At 44.3% G+C, this 21,223-nt stretch overlaps 1 protein-coding gene across 4 annotated transcripts; it reads right to left on the bottom strand.

The window, feature by feature from the left end:
• Nucleotides 1-6,705: 6,705 nt before the first annotated feature.
• Nucleotides 6,706-19,388, bottom strand: LOC105990830 (chromosome unknown open reading frame, human C9orf156). 4 transcript variants are annotated; one of them, XM_013023337.1, is made up of 5 exons: nucleotides 19,265-19,388; nucleotides 16,078-16,252; nucleotides 13,040-13,197; nucleotides 10,385-11,047; nucleotides 6,706-7,228 (listed from the first exon to the last, which is right to left on the bottom strand). In XM_013023337.1, the coding sequence occupies exons 1-5, from the start codon at nucleotides 19,341-19,343 to the stop codon at nucleotides 6,975-6,977; spliced, it is 1,329 nt and encodes a 442-aa protein (XP_012878791.1). In that variant the 5' UTR covers nucleotides 19,344-19,388; the 3' UTR covers nucleotides 6,706-6,974. The 4 variants fall into 4 exon arrangements, with proteins under 4 accessions (XP_012878791.1, XP_012878794.1, XP_012878793.1 ...); XM_013023340.1 differs by lacking the exon at nucleotides 16,078-16,252 and adding an exon at nucleotides 14,467-14,563 and having other exon boundaries at nucleotides 19,265-19,325; XM_013023339.1 differs by lacking the exon at nucleotides 19,265-19,388 and adding an exon at nucleotides 14,467-14,563 and having other exon boundaries at nucleotides 16,078-16,158.
• Between the last annotated feature and the right edge of the window lie 1,835 nt (nucleotides 19,389-21,223).

The following is a 21,223-nucleotide window of genomic DNA, read 5'->3' as shown; positions in this document are numbered from 1 at the left end:
AAAAGGAGGTAAGAGCAACTGGGACCAGTCATAGAGCTGCCTGTGAATGCCAAAGAAACGGGTGGTCAGATCAATGGTGATGGAGCTGAATGAAAACATTTGAAGAGGCTCATGTCTGTAATCCTAGCTACTTGGAGGCTGAGATATGGAGAACTCAATTCAAAGTCAGCCCAAGTGGGAAAGTCCTTGAGATTCTTATTTTCAATTAACTACCAAAAGCCAGAAGTGAGCTGTGGCTCAAGTGGTTGAACACTAGCTTCAAAGCAAAAAAAAAAAAACAACAACAACAACAAAGGGACAAAGCCCAAGACTTGAGTTCAAGCCCTAGGACCAGCACCAAAAAAAAAAAAAACAGTAAAAAGATGCATCAGAGTGAAGAATGTATAGATTTGGACCCCAGGTAGAACTAGACCAAAGGAGACATTGCAGGACTGGTTGGGAAAGGGATCAGATTTGAAGGTCAGACAGTTTGGGACACAGCATGGCTGAAATGTAGGAGGTGAGACATCCACCTCAAGACATAGGTGTTGGCTCCACAGGTCTATTGCTCAGCGGTGAGGACAACACAAAGTTGGGCATTATCCCGGAAGCAGTAAGAGTGGGCTGAAGCTTGGGATGTGGCTAAGATTTCCCAGGACCTTAGTAGAATGAAAGAGAGAAGGGCTGAAGGGCATACGCATGCCTGTAGGGGATAAGCAAAAGGAAAAGAGGAGGAGACAACTCACTTCCCTGTGAAATGCTGGCAGGGACTGAGAAGCCTGAGTCAGGCCCTTCCAGCCTCCACAGCCCAGGGTCCATCGAAGCAGCCCTGACTTTCTCCTGAATGAATGTATATCACTTGCCTCACAAGCTGGGTTGTGAAATCCGCATCAGATTGCGTACTCCTGGCGGCGTCCTGGGAGCAGTGGGCCCCTAAGACTCATAGCATCCTGAGGATGGAGTCTCCTCACCTCCACAACATCCTTGCCAATTAGTTATCCAGCACCTCAGGCAGGAAACTCATAACTTCCCACGGTGGCCCATTCCATCACTGAGCAAGTGAAGATGTGAGAAAACCCATCTTCACTGGGTGGGAAAGTGAAGGAAAAGAGAAAGCTATATTCTAATGCGAATAATCCTAGCTAGAGTCAAATACAAAGACTAAGTAAGCACCCTGCAGAATTCTTTTATTCCTGTACTCACCAGTGTGTTCATTTTGGAGGTTGAGGTTATGGCATCACTCCCCACCCCTTCCCCAGGAAGCTGTAATGATTTCATCACTGTTTGCACACGGCACAGGAATGTGCTCAGCCGCTTGAAGGCATTCCTCTGGCTTCCTCAAGCTGTGTGTGTGCACCTAGCCCTGGAACCTAGCCAGTGTCTCAGGACTGAGGCAGTGCAAGCTACAGCATAGACCCACTAGGCTGGACACGTGTGAAGGATGAGCGGCTGTCTGATGAGAGCAGGCTTCGCGCAAACACAGTTGGCTTAATGCCATTCCACTTTGGCCTGGTGCAGGTCTCTGCAGATGAGGGACAGATCTGATTAAGAAATGGCACCTTAGCTAGGCGCCGGTGGCTCACACCTGTAATCCTAGCTACTCAGCAGGCGGAGATCTGAGGATCACCGTTCAAAGCCAGCCAGGCAGGAAAGTCTGTGAGACTCTGATCTCCAATTAACCACCAGAAAACTGGAAGTGGTGTTGTGGCTCAAGTGGCAGAGCACTCACTTTGAGCAAAAGATGCTCAGGCAAGCTGGGCGCCAGTGGCTCACATCTGTAATCCTAGCTACCCAGGAAGCTGAGATCTGAGGATCTTTTGTGGGTCGTGGGACATGAACTCTGGTCTTGAGCGCTGTCCCTCAGCTCTTCAGCTCAAGGCAAGCACTCTACCTCTTGAGCTATAACGCCACTTCTGGTTTTCTGGTGGTTTTATTGGTGGTAAGTCTCACGGACTTTCTTGTCCGGGCTGGCTTTGAACCATGATCCTCAGATCTCAGCCTGCTGAGTAGCTAGGATTACAGGTGTGAGCCACTGGTACCTGGCTCCATGGAACTCTTATTTCCAAGTAACCACCGAAAATTGGAAGTGGTGCTATGGTGTTCAAGTGATGAACTAAAGAGCTGAGGGACAGCGCCCAGGCCCAGAGTTCAAGCCCCACGATTGACAAAAATTTTTAAATTAAAAAAGAAAGAGAGAAAGAGTGTGAGAGAGAAAGAAAGAGTGTGAGAAAGAGGTGAGAGAGAGAATGGAAGCAAGGAAGGAAGGAAGGGCCCCCAACTTTGAGAACTGAGGGAGATTGATGCTTCAAGAGACAAGCATGCAAGAAGAAAACTTGATGGGGCTGGGAAGGTGGCTCAGTGGTAGAGTGCTTGCCTTGCATGCATGAAGCCCTGGGTTTGATTCCTCAGCACACATAAGCAGAAAAAGCCAGAAATAGAGCGGTGGCTCAAGTGGTAGAGTGTTAGCCTTGAGCTGAAGAGCTGAGGGACAGCACCCAGGAAAATTTGACTCCATTTTCTCTCTCTCTCTCTTGTCAGAGGCTTAAACTCTGGGCCTGGGCCTGGGCCTGGGCGCTGTCCCTCAGCTCTTCAGCTCAAGGCGAGCGCTCTACCACTTGAGCCACAGTGCCACTTCCGGTTTTCTGGTAGTTTATTGGAGATAAGAGTCTCATGGACTTTCCTGCCTGGGCTGGCTTTGAACCTCGATCCTCAGATCTCAGCCTCCAGAGTAGGTAGGATTACAGGCATGAGTCATAAGCGCCCAGCTTCTTTATTTTTATAAGTTAATTTGGCAGGGTTTTTTTCCCCCAAGTAGTGTTTCTAAATGTTTTTTTTCCTTCAATAAAAGTATCAAAAGACACTGTGTCCCCTGGCCTGCAATCCATCCCAGCCCCATTTTCTAGAGGCAGTAAATAGACTGTAAGCTGTCTCTTAGGTTGGTTCCTTCCACATTTAAGTCATAAGTTGCATCAGGAATAGGCACAGCTCAATCTCTGCTCCTATTATTGTTTTTAACATGGAGCTGGAGACAGAACCCAGGACTTCATACATTCTAGGTAAGTGCTTACTACATTTTCCAGTAAAATGCTATTTCTTAAGTATTTTATACTGTGGAACATTTTTGGGTTTTGTTGGTTGTGGGGGTTGGACTCAGGGCCTGGGCACTGTCCCTGAGCTCTTTTGCTCTAGACTAGCACTCTACCACTTATAGTCACAGCTCTGCTTCCAGTTTTCGGGTGGTTAATTAGAGATAAGAGTCTCAGGGACTTTCCTGCCTGGGCTGTCTTCGAACTGCAATCCTCAGATCTCAGCCTCTTTTGAGTACCTAGGATCACAAGTGTTAGCCACCAACACCCTGAGCTGGCTTTGAACCTTGAGCCTCAGATCTCAGCCTCCTGAGTTAGCTAGGATTGCTACTGCCTGGCTTATATTGACTTCTTAACATACATTATGAGAATGGCTTTTACCACATCCTCCACAAATTTTTATCACTAATTTTGGTTCAATCAGTGCTCAGTGGCTATGATATTACTATGCAACATCTTTCTTTTAGAGTCCATGAGGGACATTTCACTGGAAAGTGAGCTGATTTTGTTTAAGATTCACATTTAGTATCTGGAGTCATGCCTCTAAAATCTTTGCTACGCCCAGAGCAAACACTGAAGTCTCTTGCTTGGGGCTAGTTAGATCACTAACTCCTAGTGCAAGAGAAAGCAAAATAGTGGCCTAGAAAGGAGGTTCCACAGACCAGGGCACACATTTTCAGTTTATCCTGCACCCCTAGTGTAAACATTTGCTCAAGAAGCAGTAACAGAGAGCTGGAGAATGGGGGACAGAGGGGAAAGGTGACTGGTTGAGGATGAGAACTACCCAGAGAGTTAACCTAGCTCTCCTTGCTCAGCTCCAGGACTTCCTGATGTCTTCATTTGGTGTGTCTAGATCCTGAGGTTCATGGGGTTTGTGGGTGCCTTGGCTCACCTCTCCTAGGCCCTCTGCAGGCTCTTAGATTGGTAGCATCCAAAGTTCCATGAAGAGCCCTTCTTATCAGCCTCAAGGTTTCTGCGTTTCCCTTCTGGTAGGAAGGTGAGAGGGGAGGGAGCAATAAGTGTATCTGTCTCCTTATATGTACATATTGTGTAATGGCCAGATCAGACTAATTAGCTTTTGTATCTTCTCAAATATTACAGTTTTGTATGTTATAAACCTTAAAAGTCGGGGCTAGGAAGGTGGCTCAGTGGTAGAGCGCTTGCCTTGCATGCATGAGGCCCTGGGTTCAATTCCTCAGCACCACATATGCAAAAAGAAAAAAAAAGCCGGAAGTGGTGCTGTAGCTCAAGTGGTAAAGCACTAGCCTTGAGCTGAAGAGCTGAAGGACAGTGCCCAGGCCCAGAGTTCAGGCCCCACGACTGGACCCCAAAAAACAAAACAAAACAAAAAAAATCCTCAAAAGTCTTCTCTAGTTATTCTGAAGTGCCTAATAAACTGTTGTGGATTATAATCATTCTGTGCTACAGAGCACCAGAACCTTCTCCTCCAATGTAAATGCAATGTAATATTCTTTATCCAGACAATTCTCCCCAGCACTCCCAGCCTTTCGTACTGACTACTAAGTCTAGTCCACTTCTATATCAGCACCAACTTTTTATCTTGAAAACAAATTGATGAGAACATGTGATATTTGTCTTTCTTTGTCTGGCTTTTTTTTCACTTAATATAATGGCCTCCAGTTCCAGCCAAGTTGCTGCAAATGACAGAATTTTACCCTTTTGTTTTGTTTTTGGGTCCAGTCATGGGGCCTGAAATCTGGGCCTGGGCGCTGTCCCTCAGCTCTTCAGCTCAAGGCTAGCGCTCTACCACTTGAGCCACAGCACTTTTTTTCTTTTTGCTTATGTGGTACTGAGGAATCGAACCCAGGGCCTCATGCATGCAAGGCAAGTGCTCTACCACTGAGCCACCTTCCCAGCCCCTGTGATCTCTTCTTTTATGTGGTTGACATACATCAGCATTCTCCAGCTCCCTTTACCCGTACTAGGAATTGAACAAAGAACCTTGCACGTACTAGGAAAGCACTCTACTACTTGAGCCATGTCCACAGCCCACATCAGCATTTTTTACAGAAATTACTGTTCAACAAAACTGAGGCAGGTGTACCAAATGAAAAACTACCCAAACAGCTTGAAATTTTGAATTTCTCTGTAAGCTGGTGAAAATAAATAAATAAGCAAGCAAGCTATCAAGGGCTCCCCCTACAGGCACCAAAAAGGAAAGGTGCAGGTCTTATTTTAGCGAGAAGAGGATTTCCCACTTGCTTTCTGAAAACATTTCTAACACAAAAAGGAATAAATAAGCTTCCTCGTCCTTTTTTCTTGCTCTTTTCAGTCTTTACAACTCCTTTTAGTTTTACTTTTTATTTTAATTTTTTGTCAGTCATGGAGCTTGAACTCGGGACCTGGGTACTGTCCCTGAGGTCTTTTTGCACAAGGTTAGAGCTCCACCACTTTGAGCCATACAACACCACTTCTGCTTTACTGGTGGTTAAATGGAGATAAGCAAATCACTGGACTTCCCTGCCTCGGCGGGCTTTGAATCACAATCCTCAGATCTCAACCTTCTGAGTAGCTAGAACTTTTTCTTTACTATTTATTTTCTATTTTTTCCAGCTTCCTACAAATCCGTAGTTATTTCAAACTAAAGGTCTTAGAAGACTCACATTTAAGACACTCTAAGAAGCATCAGAGACAACAACCATGATCAGTCTGGCTTAGGAGTGCAATGTCTGCAGCACAAGGGACTATACAAGTATCTACAGGCAGGGCTTTGTTTCTAAGCCACGATCCTTCAGCTCTGAGATCTACAGTTTTGACTAGGAAAGTCTGTATCATGTCCATAGACGTGTCTAATTTGGATATACTAATCATAAATTACAATTATCTCAGATCGCCTCATTAAAAATCACCTATAGGCAATACATTCTTACAATATCTTCCCACTGCTTCCTACATGATACAAGAGTTGTGGAGAGTCAATTATGTGTTTATCAAGCATGATGTGCTAATTTGCTTATGTATTACATCTTGCACAACCCATGACTTACAACAAAACTGCATCTTGTTGATCTCATTTTACCACCAAAACCTAATACAACAAACAGTCTCAGAACACATAAGAAATACATCAATAATGACTTTTTTGATTGCTACAAAGACACCCAAAGAAATCTGAGTGTTTACCTTGGAATCAGGATTAAGTGTGTGTGTGTGTGTGTGTGAGAGAGAGAGAGAGAGAGAGAGTGTCTCTGAAACACAGGAGTTAAATCTCTCAAGATCTTCATATCACTTATTTTTTTGCTAGTCTCCTAAGATACTGTAACTCAGTTCGATTTAGAATAAAATAGCTCTGTTCCAGACGAGAAAACCAAGTGAATTGTTAAACAGATCAACTGACTTAAAGTCCATGCTAGAATGACCTCTGCTTGGGCTGGGAAGGTGGCTCAGTGGTAGAGCGTTTGCCTTGCATGCTCAAGGCCCTGGGTTCGATTCCTCAGCACCTCATAAGCAAAAAGAAAAAAAGCCAGAAGTGGCACTGTGGCTCAAGTGGTAGAGCACTAGCCTTGAGCTGAAGAGCTGAGGGACAGCCCCACGACTGGACCCAAAAAAAAAAAAAAAAGAATGATCTCTGCTTAACTCTAACAAGTGTCAACAACAACCAACTTTTGGAAATTACCAAGACAGTTATCACCTTTTAATTCTTGTATATTAGCAAGTTAAAAAATATATATATGGTGATAAGTTTCTTGTCTTAATTAAGTTTACTAAATACCTTTTTTTCAAATAAATATTTTGAACAGTCTCAATCAAAGCAGGAAGATGACTAAGTGTTGCATGGTTCTACAAAGTAAATACAAAGTAAATACATCATTAGCTTAAACAGGAAACCAGAAGCCATGTTCAAAGGTTGACAAAGAGGCTACTCCAAAGACATGAAGTCTCTTAAGATCACAAAGACACCAAGGACTCCTCAGGGTCAGTTATCTGAATGGGCTCAGAAGCTGGCTTGATCCTTAGAACCTCTGCAAAACCATCACCAAACCAGCAAGTAATATGTGCTGTGTCTACAGTAAAATAGAAAAGACGGTCCTGGCAGAACTTCCGCCGATACACAGACCGGGGATCAGCTGACAGCACAGCCTGGATGGCACACTTGGCTTCCTCTGCTGACTGAAAATATTTAAATGACTTTTTTCCAGCACCTGCAAAAAGAAGAACAGAAGTTGGTGATCAAAATCATGCATCTACTTTTTTTTTTTTAACTACAGTGAGTGTCAATATGAAATGTGCTGGCTCCCTTCACATCAATTAAAATGAACAGGATTTATGGGCTGAGAAGGTGGCTCAGTGGTAGAGTGCTTGCCTCTCATACACAAGGCCCTGGGTTCAATTCCTCAGCACCACATAAACAGAAAAGGCTGGGAGTGGCACTATGGCTCAAGTCGTAGAGCGCTAGCTTTGAGCTGAAGAGCTGAGGAACAGTGCCCAGGCCCAGAGTTCAAGCCCCACAACTGACAAAAAAAAAAAGAACAGGATTTCAAAATCCCAGTCACTACAGAGAATGTTACCATTAACTGGTATTTACTGTTACAGGTTGAACTCATGTAGCCTAGGTCTTTATGTCACTGAGTGAAACATCATGGTGGGATTTTTCAGTTAAGTATACAAAATAGGAGAAGGAAACTTTCATTTTCGATCCAAGTGCCATTTTCTCTACACCTATTATAGACTTCTATTTCGTTGTTTCTTTTTTCTCTGAACAGAGACATGGTACAGGAAACACATAACAGTGCCAGTATTCTCAAAAATCACACCTAGACGGGCTAGGAAGGTGGCTCAGTGGTAGAGCGCTTGCCTTGCATGCCTGAGGCCCTGGGTTTGATTCTTCAGCACCACATAAGCAAAAAGAAAAAGCTGGAAGTGGCACTGTGGCTCAAGTGGTAGAGTGCTAGCCTTGAGCTGAAGAGCTGAGGGACAGCGCCCAGGCCCAGAGTTCAGGCCCCACAACCGGACCCCCCCCAAAAAAAAATCACACCTAGAACACTAGCCAGGGAGGGAATAGCAGAGGGCTGGATTGACAGCCTCAGGTTATACAAATCACTAAGGCTCTAAGGCATGAAAACTAGGGAGAGTTCAAAGACAAACATGAAAGCGCACTTGCTTAGCATGTATAAAACCTTGAGTCTCATAAAAAAAAAAAAATGTAGCTGGGCGCTAGTGGCTCAAACCTGTAATTCCAGCTACTCAGAAGGCTGAGATCTGAGGATCACAGTTCAAGTCCACCTGGGCAGGAAAGTCTATGAGACTCTTATCTCCAATTAACCACCAAAAAGCCAGAAGTAGAGCTGTGACTCCAAGTGGTAGAGTGCTAATCTTGAGTACAAAAGTTCAGAGATGGCACCTAGATACTGAATTCAACCCCCAGGGCTGGCACACACACAAACAAAACAAATCAGGAAAAATCTACTGCTAAGGTTGGTTAAACTTTCCACTTCTCCCAAGGTAAAATTTCAAGCCCTTCCAATGGTCTATGAAGCCCCATGTGCCCTCATGTTCTTCCTGTAGCCTCTCTGCCCCGGCTCCTTCCACTCTGCCCTTTCTCAGTCTGCTCTGTCATGTGACCTTAGGTGCTATGCACCTCCACCCTGGGCACCAGCTGTCCCTCAGCTGGCATGTCTTCCTCTGGACAGGCTGCCTCTTTCATCTCTTAGATTTTTGCTCACATGTGTCTCTTCTGAGCTACTCTGAACACCTACTTAAAACAACACCTTAACCTGGAGCCAGTGGCTCATGCCTGCAATCTTAGCTACTCAGGAGGCTGAGATCTGAGGATTACAGTTCAAAGCCAGTTGAGCAGAAAAGTTCCCATGACAGTCTTACTTCCTAACCACTCAAAAACTGGAAGGAGCGCTGTGGCTCAAGTGGTAGAGCACTTGCCTGGAGCACAAAGAAGCTCAGGGATAGTGTACAGGCCCTGAGTTCAAGATCCACAACCAACAAACAAAAAACAAAAATGAAAAAACATGCATCACCCAACCCTGCACACTATTCTTTTACATTTTCCTATAGCCACCCTCACCTTCTCATATGAAGTCATGTTTTTGTATGTTTTGTACTATAGTGTGTTTTCTATGGTTTTAGCTTGTCTCTCTCCATCTTCATTACAATAGAAGATCCATGAAGCATGAAAGTAGGGATTTTTTTTTTTGCCGGACATGGGGCTTGAACTCTGGGCCTGACTGCTCTCCCTGCACTCTTAGCTCAAGGCTAGCACTCTACCACTTGAGCTACAGCGCCACTTCCTATTTTTTTTTTAATCTATCTTCTTTACTTCTGTATCCTAAGAATAGTATCTAGTACCTAGAAGTTCAGTGAACAAATGTAGAATTACTGAATGTATATCCTGGTTTTTGTTGTTGTTTAGTAGGATAGGCTCAGTATGTGGCATCCATTGACATGAAACTTGCAATCCTTCTGAGTAATCCAGCATTGGATTATAAGTGTGAGCCACTACCCCTGGCCCTTTTCCTCTTTACATAGCTATATTAGCCCTCTGCTGAAAGGCAACACAAATAGCTTTCTGCCTTTTGGAAATCTGCCTACTCCTTAGCAACCAACTACTTCTTACTGGCATCACCATTCCCTCCCACTTCCTAATAGCTGCTCCCTTCATTCTAGTATTTGCTATGGCCTGGGGAAGCCAAATAACATGTGCTGAGAACCACATACTAAATGGACTCCACAAAAGGCCCTGTGGCCTCTCTTCTGCAGGAAAATACATGTTTGTTGGGCAAGTACTATGCTAAGAGACACTTCTTTTCCTGTGAGCTCCTCTATGCCAAAGGCTGAACTGTTGGCCTGCTGAGTGTTAGAATAAATCTTTCTTTAGTCATATAGTAAAGCAAACAAAAAATGAGTAATACAAAAAAAGGGGGAAAAAGATAAAGAAAGAAGAGAGAAGGGAGTAACAATGCTTGATAGGAAATGTACTCATAACCTTACTCATGTGACTGTAATCCTTCTGTACAGTATCTTTACAATAAAAAATATTTTTAAAAAAGAAAAAAGAGAGAGAGATACCTAAGTACAGAATAAGCACAACTCAGCTTCTGAATGCTGTCTGAAAGTCATCTTACGATAGAGTTGCTTGAATACTAGAAGTAACAAACATGGCTGAAATAAAGCTATAAATATAAATAAAGCTCACTTCTCGGACTGGAGGTGCTACTTAGAGGTAGTGCTTGCCTGGCATGGTGAGACCCTGGGTTAGATCTCCAATACCACAACACAAAAACAAAATACCAACCAAAAATACCATCCCCTGTATCTGCCATTCAAATCTAGGAAACTGAAGATACCTGGTTCACCTCCTAGGCTGAGCTGTCCAAGATCCATCTCAGCATGAGGAGTAAACCGGACTTGCAGAGAGGCTGCAGGGGCCTCCTTCACCCAGGCAGGAACCTCGCTGTGGGATGCTCTGTCAGCTACCCAGGCAGGGCAGGGAGGAGTCACATGCTGTGTCTTCATGCTGCTTTCTTGCAGGATCAAGGCGCTTTCCATACTCCTTGGCCTCTTATCTATACCTTCCTCCAGAAGGGTCTTCTCCTGACCTGGTGGGCCAAACTGTTCTGCCACAGTCCGACCCTCACTACTTCTTGATTCCAAACCAAAATCCACGGCTATCTCTCTGTTTTCAGTCCAGGTTTGCTGGATTTTCGTTGTGCTGCTGTGTTTGGGGACATTTTCTTCTGGAGCTCCATCTTCAGGATGTCTATGTTTCTCATTAGTTATACGGGAGGGCTGGGGTCCATCAGACCCTGAGAGCTGTCGCTGGTCACAGCTATCAGTCTTGCCATCAGACTGGGACATAGTCCTTGGTTTAAGTCGGTTATTCTGTAGATTAAAATCCCCTAAGGGCTTCATCAAATGTTGTGGGGAGTCATAATCAGCTATGTAGGGTTTTATATCTAGCACAGGTGTGCCATCTATCATGTCAATGCCAGACAGGTATATAGCTCCACCTGGAAGGTGAAAAAAAAATCATCTTACAAGCATTCACAGTAAAGAACAGTACCATGAATAAGAGAATAGAATGATAAGCTGGGCACTGGTGGCTCACACCTATAATCCTAGCTACTTAGGAGGCTGAGGTCTGAGGATTGTGGTTCAAAGCCAGCCCAGGCAGGAAAGTCCATGAGACTCTATCTCCAATTAACCACCAGAAAACCAGAAGTGGCGCTGTGGCTCACGTGGTAGAGCACTGTCTTTGAGCTCGAAGAACTCAGGGACAGCACCCAGGCCCAGAGTTCAAGCCCCATGACCAACCAAAAAAAAAAAAACAAAAACCCAGAATAGAATGATACTCCAACTCAGTCCAGTCACATTTCTCTCTACATATACTGTCAACATCTATTTCCCTTTTTACCTGGAAACCCAGCCTCTACTTTACCTGACAAAATCCTACTTGGTTTTTGAGACTCTCACAAGATCTCTCTTCTGCAAGTCTTTTTGGCTCTTCCAAACACAAGCATTCCTTCTGGGTGCCTCACAGTGGACCCTGTCATAAACTGCTACTACATCCCCTTTTGCAATGGCCTGCCTGTATGTAGACAGCAAGCAGGCCCTGAGCATAGTTGGAGTGGACTTTGTATCACTGGTATTTCTGACTGTTCTAGGCAAATGATAGTCCTTAGTACATTGCTGAGAGACCAAGAAAGGTTTCCACTGGGGCAAACATACTCTCATTGCTAGCTGGATCCCCATCCCCTGCTGCTCTTGCCCTGAGTATTCCCTCCTCCAGTGCAATTTGATTCTAGCCAATAGACCATGAAAGAAGAGTTGTGACAAACTTCAGGGATTATGTCCTCATGTAAGACTACTACAATCTAATAGTTCATTTGAGAGGTTCTACCTGCACCGATGTAGTAAGGAGGCCTGCCAGAAAGGCCTACATGGGCAATGATCTGCTAGCTACCTTCAGAAACTAAAGGGGGCCTCTAGCCAACAACAAAAGCAAAAAAGGCTTTGGGGCCAGATGCTGGTGGCTGAGATCTGGGAATCAAGATTTAAAGCTAACTCTGGCAGGAAAGTCCATGAGACCCTTATTGCCAATTACCCACCAAAAAGCCAAAAGCAGAGCTGTGGCTCAAGTGGTAGGGCTGGGCATGTGGCTTGGTGGTAGAGTGCTTGCCTAGCATGCATTAAGCTTGGTTTGATTCCTTAGTACCACTTAAATAGAAAAGGCTGGAAATGGCACTGTGGCTCAAGTAATAGAGTGCTAGCCTTGAGCACAAAGTTCAGGAACAATGGCCAGGTCCTGAGACCAAGCCATAGGACTGGCAAAAATAAATAAAGTCAAGTCAAGTGGTAGAGCACTAGCCTTGAGAAAAAGTAGCCATAGTAGACAAGTGGTCAGGCTCTGAGTTCAAACCCCAGGACCAGCACATGCACGCATGCGCACACGCGTGCGTTCGTGCACACGCGCACGCACACACACACACGTAGGGCATAGGGCACAGCTCAGATAGTAGAGATACTGCCGAGCAAGCACAGGCCCTAAGTTGAAAGCCTAGTACCACCAAAAAAAAAAAGTAAAAACAACTTAATGGTTTAATCATTTTTGACACTGGAATGATAAAAACAAAACTTCAAGCTGGGTGCTGATGGCTCATGCCTGTAATCCTAGCTACTCAGAAGGCTGAGATCTGAGGATCACAGTTCAAAGCCAGCCAGGGCAGGAAAGTCCGTGAGACTATTATCTCTAATTAACTACCAGAAAACTGGAAGTGGCACTGTAGCTTAAGTGGCAGAGTGCTTACCTCGAGCTGAAGAGCGCAAGGATAGCACTCAGGCCTAGAGTTCAAACCCCATAACTGACAAAAAGAAAGAAAATCATAATGTCTTCAACAATTGTGGTATATTTCCCACTGGTGTTTGTTTAAACAGCAGCTAGCTCTGAAAATGTGATGATTTCATAAGACTTCTGGGGTAAAAGCAGAAATGAAGTGGGTTACCTTCCACCTTTTCCAGCTTGGCCAGGGTCAGTCCTATCGCATTGGGACGATGCGGGCTCCGTGTTGAAAACACCCCAGTCTTTGCGCCGTTCAGCCTGGGGGGCTGCACCTTTGCCTTATAGCTCAAGTGACCATTTTTGTGAAAAACAAACAAAATCCTATTGAAAATAAATGAAACCACTGATTAAGAGCACAAGTTATTTGATTATGATTTGAGGGGGGGAATGAAAACAGAAAGGTTTTAAATGCAACTCATCAGTCAGGAAGAAAATAACGCCATTCTCCTTCCTTGAAGGAAGACAGTCATCTCTACATCCTTTGTGCCTTGCACAATAACTGGCATACAGTGGGAACTGAAGAGACATGTCATACACCTGAAGAAATAGGACTTCCTATGGGCCTGATGTTTATCAAGCAGTTTGCTAGACATTTTTATGTACATTTCATGTAATCTTAACATCTACGTACATTTTATCCTTCACTGTAAGAATGAAGAAACTGCAGCTCATACATTTTAAATAACTAGTGAGGGTACAATGGTACATGCTGATAATCTTAGCACTCAGGTGGCTGAGATAAGAGCACTTTCGTCTGTGATAAACTTGGACTACATGGTAAGATCCTATCTCAAAAAGAAAAAAAACTTGGGGCTGGGAAGGTGGCGCAGTGGTAGAGTGCTTGCCTTGCATGCATGAGGCCCTGGGTTCAATTCCCCAGAACCACATAAGCAAAAAGAAAAAAAAAAACGTAAGTAGCACTGTGGCTCAAGTGGTAGAGCGCTAGCCTTGAGCTGAAGAGCTGAGGGACAGCACCCAGGCAATGAAGGAAAACAATAATAGATCTGAACTTGTAAATTCATGTATTATAAGATGTCAGCCTGAGGCTGGGAAGGTGGCTCAGTGGTAAGAATGCTTGCTCTGCATGCGCTGTAGCTCAAGTGGTAGAGCACTAGCCTTGAGCTGAAGAGCTGAGGGACAGAGCCCAGGCCCAGAGTTCAGGCCCCACGACTGATGTCAGCCTAAGAGAAAAATATTTGCTACATACAGTAAATGAATTAGTATCTGTGGTATACAAATGACTTCTACATAAAGGACAACCCAATACAGGACACTAAGCAAAGAACATGCGTGAATAGGCAATTCATAAAGGAATTCTAAACAGCTAGCACACCTATGAAAAAATATTGAACCTAATAATTAAGAGATTAAACTGAAAAACAAAATATTATTTCCCCCATCAGGCAAAAATATTAAATGCCAATGATATATTGTGTTGGGAAGCATACAGAGAAAAGATCTTTGCATACACTGTTGAAGTATACATTGGTTAATTTTACAGGGCAGTTTAGCAGTAACTCTCCAAAATTATAAATATTTACACCCTTTGGCCCAATACAACTACTTCTAATATTCTATTGATAAAAATACCTCATTTATGGAGACAAAGGGGTTGGTCACAGTCTTCTCATAATCTCCAAATACTCTCCAGTGACAAGGGTGTGGTCAAATTATGGTAACATCCATACTTTGCAATAACAGGCAGTGATTAAAGCAAAAATAGGTTAACTCTGGCTAGGCACTGGTGGTGACTCACCCTTGTAATCCTAGCTACTCGGGAGGCTGAACTTTGAGGATATCAGTTTGAAGCCAGCCCAAGCAGAAAGTCCATGAGACTCTTATCTCCAATTAACCACCAAAAAAGCTGGAAGTGAGATATGGCTCAAGTGGTAGTACTGGCCTGGAGCAATAAAGCTCAAAAGACAGCACCCAGGTAATATATAATACCACAAAGGTTCTCTGAGAGGTTCCCAGGGGCTGGGAAGGTGGCTCAGTGGTAAGAATGCTTGCTTTGCATGCATGAGGCCCTGGGTTCGATTCCTCAGCACCACATAAGCAGAAAAAGCCGGAAGTGGCACTGTGTCTCAAGTGGTAGAACACTAACCTTGAGCTGGCGCCCAGACCCAGAGTTCAGGCCCCACGACCGACAAAAAAAAAAAAGAAAATATGTTCCATTTTAAAATCACGTATTCACTCTAAACATATTTATACCTCTACATTTATTAAAAGGGAAAAAAAGAGCCAGGCACTGGTGGTTCATGCCTGTATTCCTAGCTACTCAGGAAGCTGAGATCTGAGCACTTAGTTAGAAGCCAGGCTGGGCAGGAAAATCCATGAGACTCTTATCTCCAATTAACCACCAGAAAACTGGAAGTGGAGCTGTGGCTCAAAGTGGTAGCGCATTAGCCTTGTGTGTAAAAGATCAGGAACAATGCCCAGACCCTGAGTTCATGTCCCATGAGTAACAAAAAAGAAAGAAAAAAGGAAAAAAGATAAAAGGTCAAGTATGATGGGAACTACCCCGAACAGGTAATAATGATCATCTTTGCAGAATCCTGTGGGGAAGAGTGAGAGAAAGCAAATAGGAAGGGTAAGGAGAAAAAAAGGCTATTTCTGAATACCCTTTTTTAAAAAATCAACAATGCTTTTCATTTAGGTAATTTAACCAAGATTATACAAAGACTAGATCATAACACTCATGGGTTTTTGTTTTACTTTGTGCTCAAATTAAGATGAAGACTATTTCAGAATTAACACTTCATTTTAGGTCTCCACCAGTAAAATAAGACAAATTTAGACTGCAAATGTTAGAGAGAACTGCAAATAACACAAGTAATATCCAGATTTCTAAGATTTTTGTCTTTTGGGAAGAATATATCTAATTCTGTAAAAGGTCGGATAGTAATTTGAGGCCAGCAGGTTACTGCTGCAACTGTTCAATTATGCTGTTACAGCCAGGCTGCACAATGGCAGCCACATATGATGATAGACCATGGGCTTGGCTGTGAGACTTACAAAACTAACTTACAAAAACAAGCAGAGGGCGATACTTGGTCCACAGGCTATATATAGTATGCTAACTCTTGGTCAACATAATGGCCATGGGAAGAATCAAACACCTACAGCAGAAGGGACCCATCACAATTAGGGCCTCCAAGGATGCCCTGGAAGCAACTCTGGTATAACAATAACACAACTTACCAAACATGAGAAAACTGTTCTAGACCCATCAAGGAATGCTCAGGATTATTAAAGATGTTCTTTCTAATCCTCAGACAAGCCCGTGAATGTCTACAAATGGATGGCTGCCTTGGGGTACCGTTTTTGGCAGAGAAACAGGATTCCAAGTAGCCTATTGGCTCAGTTAAAAGATTACCTAGAGAAGAAAATTAGATAAGAAATCCTTAGTCAGCTGAGAATGTGGCTTAGTGGAAGAGTGCTTGCCTAGCATGCATGAAACCCTGGGTTCAATTCCTCAGTACCACATTCACAGAAAGAGCCAGAAGTGGTGCTGCGGCTCAAGTGGTAGAGTGTTAGTCTTGAGCAAAAGAAGTTCAAGGACAGTGCCCAGGGCTGGCAAAAAAAGAAAGAAAGAAATCATGAATCAAAAAGTCACATGAAGATATACGAAAACATGATTCTCTGATTTCATAATTTTTAATCTACTAGCTAAAAATTACTGGTGACCAGGCACATGCCTATAATGTCAGTACTTGAGTTGATGAGGCAGGAAGATGCAAAGTTAAAGGCCAGCTTAGGCTACACAGACCACGTTCTACTGCAGACTGGGCTACATAATGAAACACTGTCTCAAAACGTTTTTGTTGTTGGCTGTGGTGGTAGTGGTAATGTCTGAAATGGGAATCTTTTCTGTTTTTCCTGTGGCTGGTGTGGCTTGAACTCAGTGTATAGGTGCTGTCCCCAAGCACCCTTAAGGCTAGCGCTCTACCACTTTGAGCCACAGCTACACTTCTGCTTTTCTGATAGTTAATTGGAGATAAGAATTTCACGTATTTTTCTGCCTGGGCTGGCTCTGAACCACAACCCTCCAATCTCAGCCTCCTGAGAAGCTAGGATTATGGTATGAGCAACCAGTGCTGGGCATAATGGGAATCTTTTTTTTTTTTTTTTCCAGTTGTGGAGCTCTGAACGCTGGGTCTGGGCACTGTCCCTTAGCTCTTCAGCTCAAGGCTAGTGCTCTACCACTTGAGCCACAGCACCACTTCGGCCTTTTCTGCTTATGTAGTACGAAGGAATTGAACCCAGGGCCTTATGCATGTGAGGCAAGCACTGTACCACTGAGCCACCTTCCTAGTCCGGAGATGCTAATCTTGATATATTTCCCAGGCTGGCCTATAACTCCCAGGTTCAAGTGATCCTCCTGTCTTAGTTTCCCCAGTAGATGGGACTACAGGTATGAACCACCATACCTAGCCCATTTGGATTTACAGGTAACTTCATCCCTATGTTTTACGAAAGCCTTACTGATTGAGTTCTTCAAAGAGTCAATATAAAGGCACTGTACAGTTGGGTACAGGTTATCTTAGCTGGTAGTAGTCTTACAGATAATCTGTAATCTTAGCTACTCAGGAGGCTGAAATCTAAGCTTTGAAGTTTGAAACCAGCCCAAGCATGAAAGTCCCCCTGAGACTCTTATCTCCAATTAACCACTCAAAAAAGTAAGTGGAGCTGTGGCTTAAGTGGTTGAGTACCAGCCTTGAGTAAAAAAGCAAAGGGATACTGCTTAGGCCAAGTTCAAGCACCAGTACTAGCACGCTTTTTACTATTGATACTGTTGTTTTAATCTTCATCCTGTACCTATGAAACAGATCTCTTAAACATCCTTTTTTTTGGAAAGTGGTACTGGAGATGTGAACTCAGGGCTACCACTTGAGCCATGCTCAAGGGCTGAAGTGTGTGTGTGTGTGTGTGTGTGTGTGTGTGAGAGAGAGAGAGAGAGAGAGAGAGAGAGACCTGTGGCTTGAAGTCAGGGCTTGGGTGCTGTCCCTGACCTTTCTGCTCAAAGCTACAACTCCACTTCTGACTTTTTGGTGGTTAACTGAAGAGTCTCATGGACTTTCCTTCCTGGGCTGACCTCAAACTGTGATCCTCAGGTCTCAACTACTGAGTAGCTAGGATTACGGGTGTCCAGCACCAGCTCAAATTCTTTTTCTAATGAACACCTTGACCAAGTAATGAAAACTTAAAGAAAATTTAAACTTAACAATTGGAACATAAGACCTCAGTTTCATGAACTTACTTTTTTTTTGGGGGGAGGGGGGTGTGGGGCTTGAACTCTGGGCCTCGGCGGTTGCCCTCAACTCTTCAGCTCAAGGCTAGTGCTCTACCACTTGGACCACAGTGCCACTTTCCGTTTTCTGGTGGTTTCTCATGGACTTTCCTGCTTGAGCTGGCTTTGAACTGCAATCATCAGATCTTAGCCTCCTGAGTAGCTAGGATTACAGGCGTGAGCCACGGGTGCCCAGGTATGAATTTACATTTAAAACAAGCAAAACTGCCAATATCTGACATGTCCAATAATGGAACTGTTTACACAGGAGCACATCTCCAAAACAAAATACAAACCTTTCTAATGAAAGCTCCCATGGAAAAACTATGTGGACACTGAGATCTTTAAAACGTTATAACAGTGGAGTCTTCACTTTTCCCACAAATATGGACGTTAGACAACCAAGGTACACAGTGGATTTGGCCGGCTGTTTTCATTCTCTTCCTCTGGTTTCTAAAATACGTTCTGCTCTCTATAAAGAGAGGTAAGTAAAGAGGGACAAACATGCCTATATTCCAGTCCCTCCGCTTTCCTTCTTCCTTTCTGCCTTCCTAGCCGCTCTTCCAGGGCACTTACTAACTCCTAATCGGCATGACTCCCGTTCGATCTCCCTGGAGCAGACCAACTACTTCACTAGATCCGTCTCTGCACATTTTCTCACGCATTATTACACTTATGCTGGGATCAATGAAAGTGACATCCATTTTTACAGTCCTCTTTGCGCGTCCCTGGAAGGACGTAAGAAGGTGCACCGTTGCATGAGCTCAAGAACGGGAAGCACATTCGGGGAGCTCTTAGTAGTAGGGAGAGCTCCCCAGGAAGAAAAGCAGGCTGCAGGGGCGGCAGGGCCCAAGCCCCGCTGCTTCTACACATCCCCGCCCTCCTCCCCGCCGCCAGAATCCCACGTGCCCTGTTACGTCATGCTCTTAGGGTCAGATGGTCACGTGGTCCTCGGCGCACGTGACCCTCCCCCCACCCCTCACCTAACTAGGACTCTTGATCCGCGTTAGGCCCAGCTCTCACATTGTACATCCCTCTCGGCCGGGTTTAGGTCTTTCCTGATTACGGCCCCGGCACCGTCAGATTCCTACATGTTACCTGTCTCCAAGGCGGGCTTCGCGCACCCACATGGGGTCGCTGTGGGCCGAGGTCCCAACCCCTCCTCCAAGCCGCGCATGTCTGAGAGTCCGTGAGGAGCTCCGGCCGCTCACGTAGACTTCCGCTTCCGCCCCCTAGAACTGGCGCCTGCGCGATAGCTGCGCCATGGTGCGGGCCCGGAAGGTACGTCCGCGGAAGCGGCGCCGCGCGGGCCGCGGGGAGGCCTTAGCTGGGCGCTGAGGCTTTGTGTGAGTTGGGATCCCCGCCCCGGTGTCCGTGTCGGCCCGGTCACCCTCCGCTGGGGTGGGTCCCTCTCTGAGCGCTCGGAGTTTTCCTGCGCTTTCCCAAGAGGAGTGGACACAGGACGAGTCACACGCGTGGATGTTCGTGACCAGCGGCCTGTAGGCCCACGGAGGACCCCGACCCTGTGTGTGTGTGTGTGTGTGTGTGTGTGCCGGCCCTGGGCCTGAGTGCTGTTGCTGAGCGTTTTCTTTTTCTCAAGGCTACTGTTTTGACCCACAGATCACTTCCGGTTTTTTGATAGTTCAAGAAGAGAGAAGCCCAGGCTGGCTTCCAACTGTGATCCTCAGATCTCAAGTCACTTAAGTAGCTAGGGTTACAGGCCTGAGCCACCAGTGCCCGGCTATGACCCCCCGCCCCTTTTTTGGAATAAAGGATGTGTATATTGTCATAGAACAAAAGAACTTGGATGTTAAATATCCAAAGTTCTCCTTGGAAGAGACTATACTCAATATTCTCCACTTTTTGTATAATAAAAAATTATTTCTCAGGAAAGAATCCCAGGTAAATCACTCAGATGTGATAGCTGTACAAGGAAGCTCCACTCTTGGCCGCGGGGTCGGGGGCCTAAAGGGGTGTCCATGAATGGAAAGTACTTGTGGCCTAAGCCTCACTGGAACTGACGTTAACATGAAGTTTATTAATGAGTATAACGTGGATGAAATTATTGTCATTGTTAATGAATACCTTTTTTAAAGTATGGGCCAACAATCTTTTTTTTTCTTTTCTTTTCTCCTGTCCTATGTCAACTGGAGAAACAAGTTTGAGAATCTGGGCACTTTTGCACAGGGTCACAACTGGACGGAAGTAGCTGCACTTGTCACTAGAAGGCGCTATTGCTAAACGTGGTAGTCACTTCATGGAAAGCAGAAGAGGTATTTGTCCTCCCGGAAGGCATGGTAAACGTTTGGTAATTACACCAAATGCACGTAATTGCAACTGTGACATGCTGAAACTCAAAAGGCGTACTTGAAGACACCAATGAAACAGTTTGCAGTCTTTCTGAAAGGCAAAGATTCTCTGAAAACTAATAATATGTGCAGCACTTTTTGTTTTCTATAAAGTTTTTGCGGTTTTATCTGATTTTTCTAGCTTTTTTGTACTTTTTTATTGTAAAAATGTTGTACAGAGGGATTACAGTTACATGAGCATGTAACATGAGTTACATTAACTATAGAGCATTGTTGCCTCCTCCTTTGTTTTTCCCCTACCATCCCTTCGCTCCCACCTCCATAACTACTCCCCACCTCCAACTTGTAAAGTTAGTTTTCAGCATACTGTCTTGTACATTTCATTGTTACAATGGGTCATCCTATATCCCTATTTTTTTTTCATTTTATTTTTTTGTTTTTTATTTTTCTTGGGTTTTTTTTGTGTGTGTGTATGTGTGTGTGTTTGTGTATCCCTATTTAAACATTTTGGTTTTTTTTCCCTTCCCCTCCCCAAATTAGAGAAGTGTATATACAAGATGCAGGGCATCGGAATCAAATACAGTGAAAGCAGGGATTATACCGTGGGGAACATGCAAACAAACAAAAAAAATTACATAGTACATTATAAATACGTTAGAAACAGCAAGAAAGAAAAAAAAATTGTGTCCCTATCTTGGGGTTCATTTTACTTATCTGGTCATATGTACATAGCTTTTGATCTTTTCTG

Source organism: Dipodomys ordii, unplaced genomic scaffold, assembly GCF_000151885.1.
Source record: "Dipodomys ordii isolate 6190 unplaced genomic scaffold, Dord_2.0 Scaffold67, whole genome shotgun sequence".
Lineage (NCBI taxonomy): Eukaryota > Metazoa > Chordata > Mammalia > Rodentia > Heteromyidae > Dipodomys > Dipodomys ordii.
The sequence above is the reverse complement of the archived record's forward strand: the minus strand, read 5'-3'. Positions and strand labels throughout refer to the sequence as shown.

Bases quoted from the DNA above. Each gene is read 5' to 3' on its own strand.
- LOC105990830 (XM_013023337.1), bottom strand. From the start codon at position 19,343: ATGCGCGGCTTGGAGGAGGGGTTGGGACCTCGGCCCACAGCGACCCCA. The intron at 16,253-19,264 runs GTAACATGTAGG...TTTCTTCTCTAG, and splicing joins GAAGCCCGCCTTGGAGACAG to GTAATCTTTTAACTGAGCCA. The intron at 7,229-10,384 runs GTATCTTCAGTT...TTCTTTTTGCAG, and splicing joins CAGCCTAGGAGGTGAACCAG to GTGCTGGAAAAAAGTCATTT.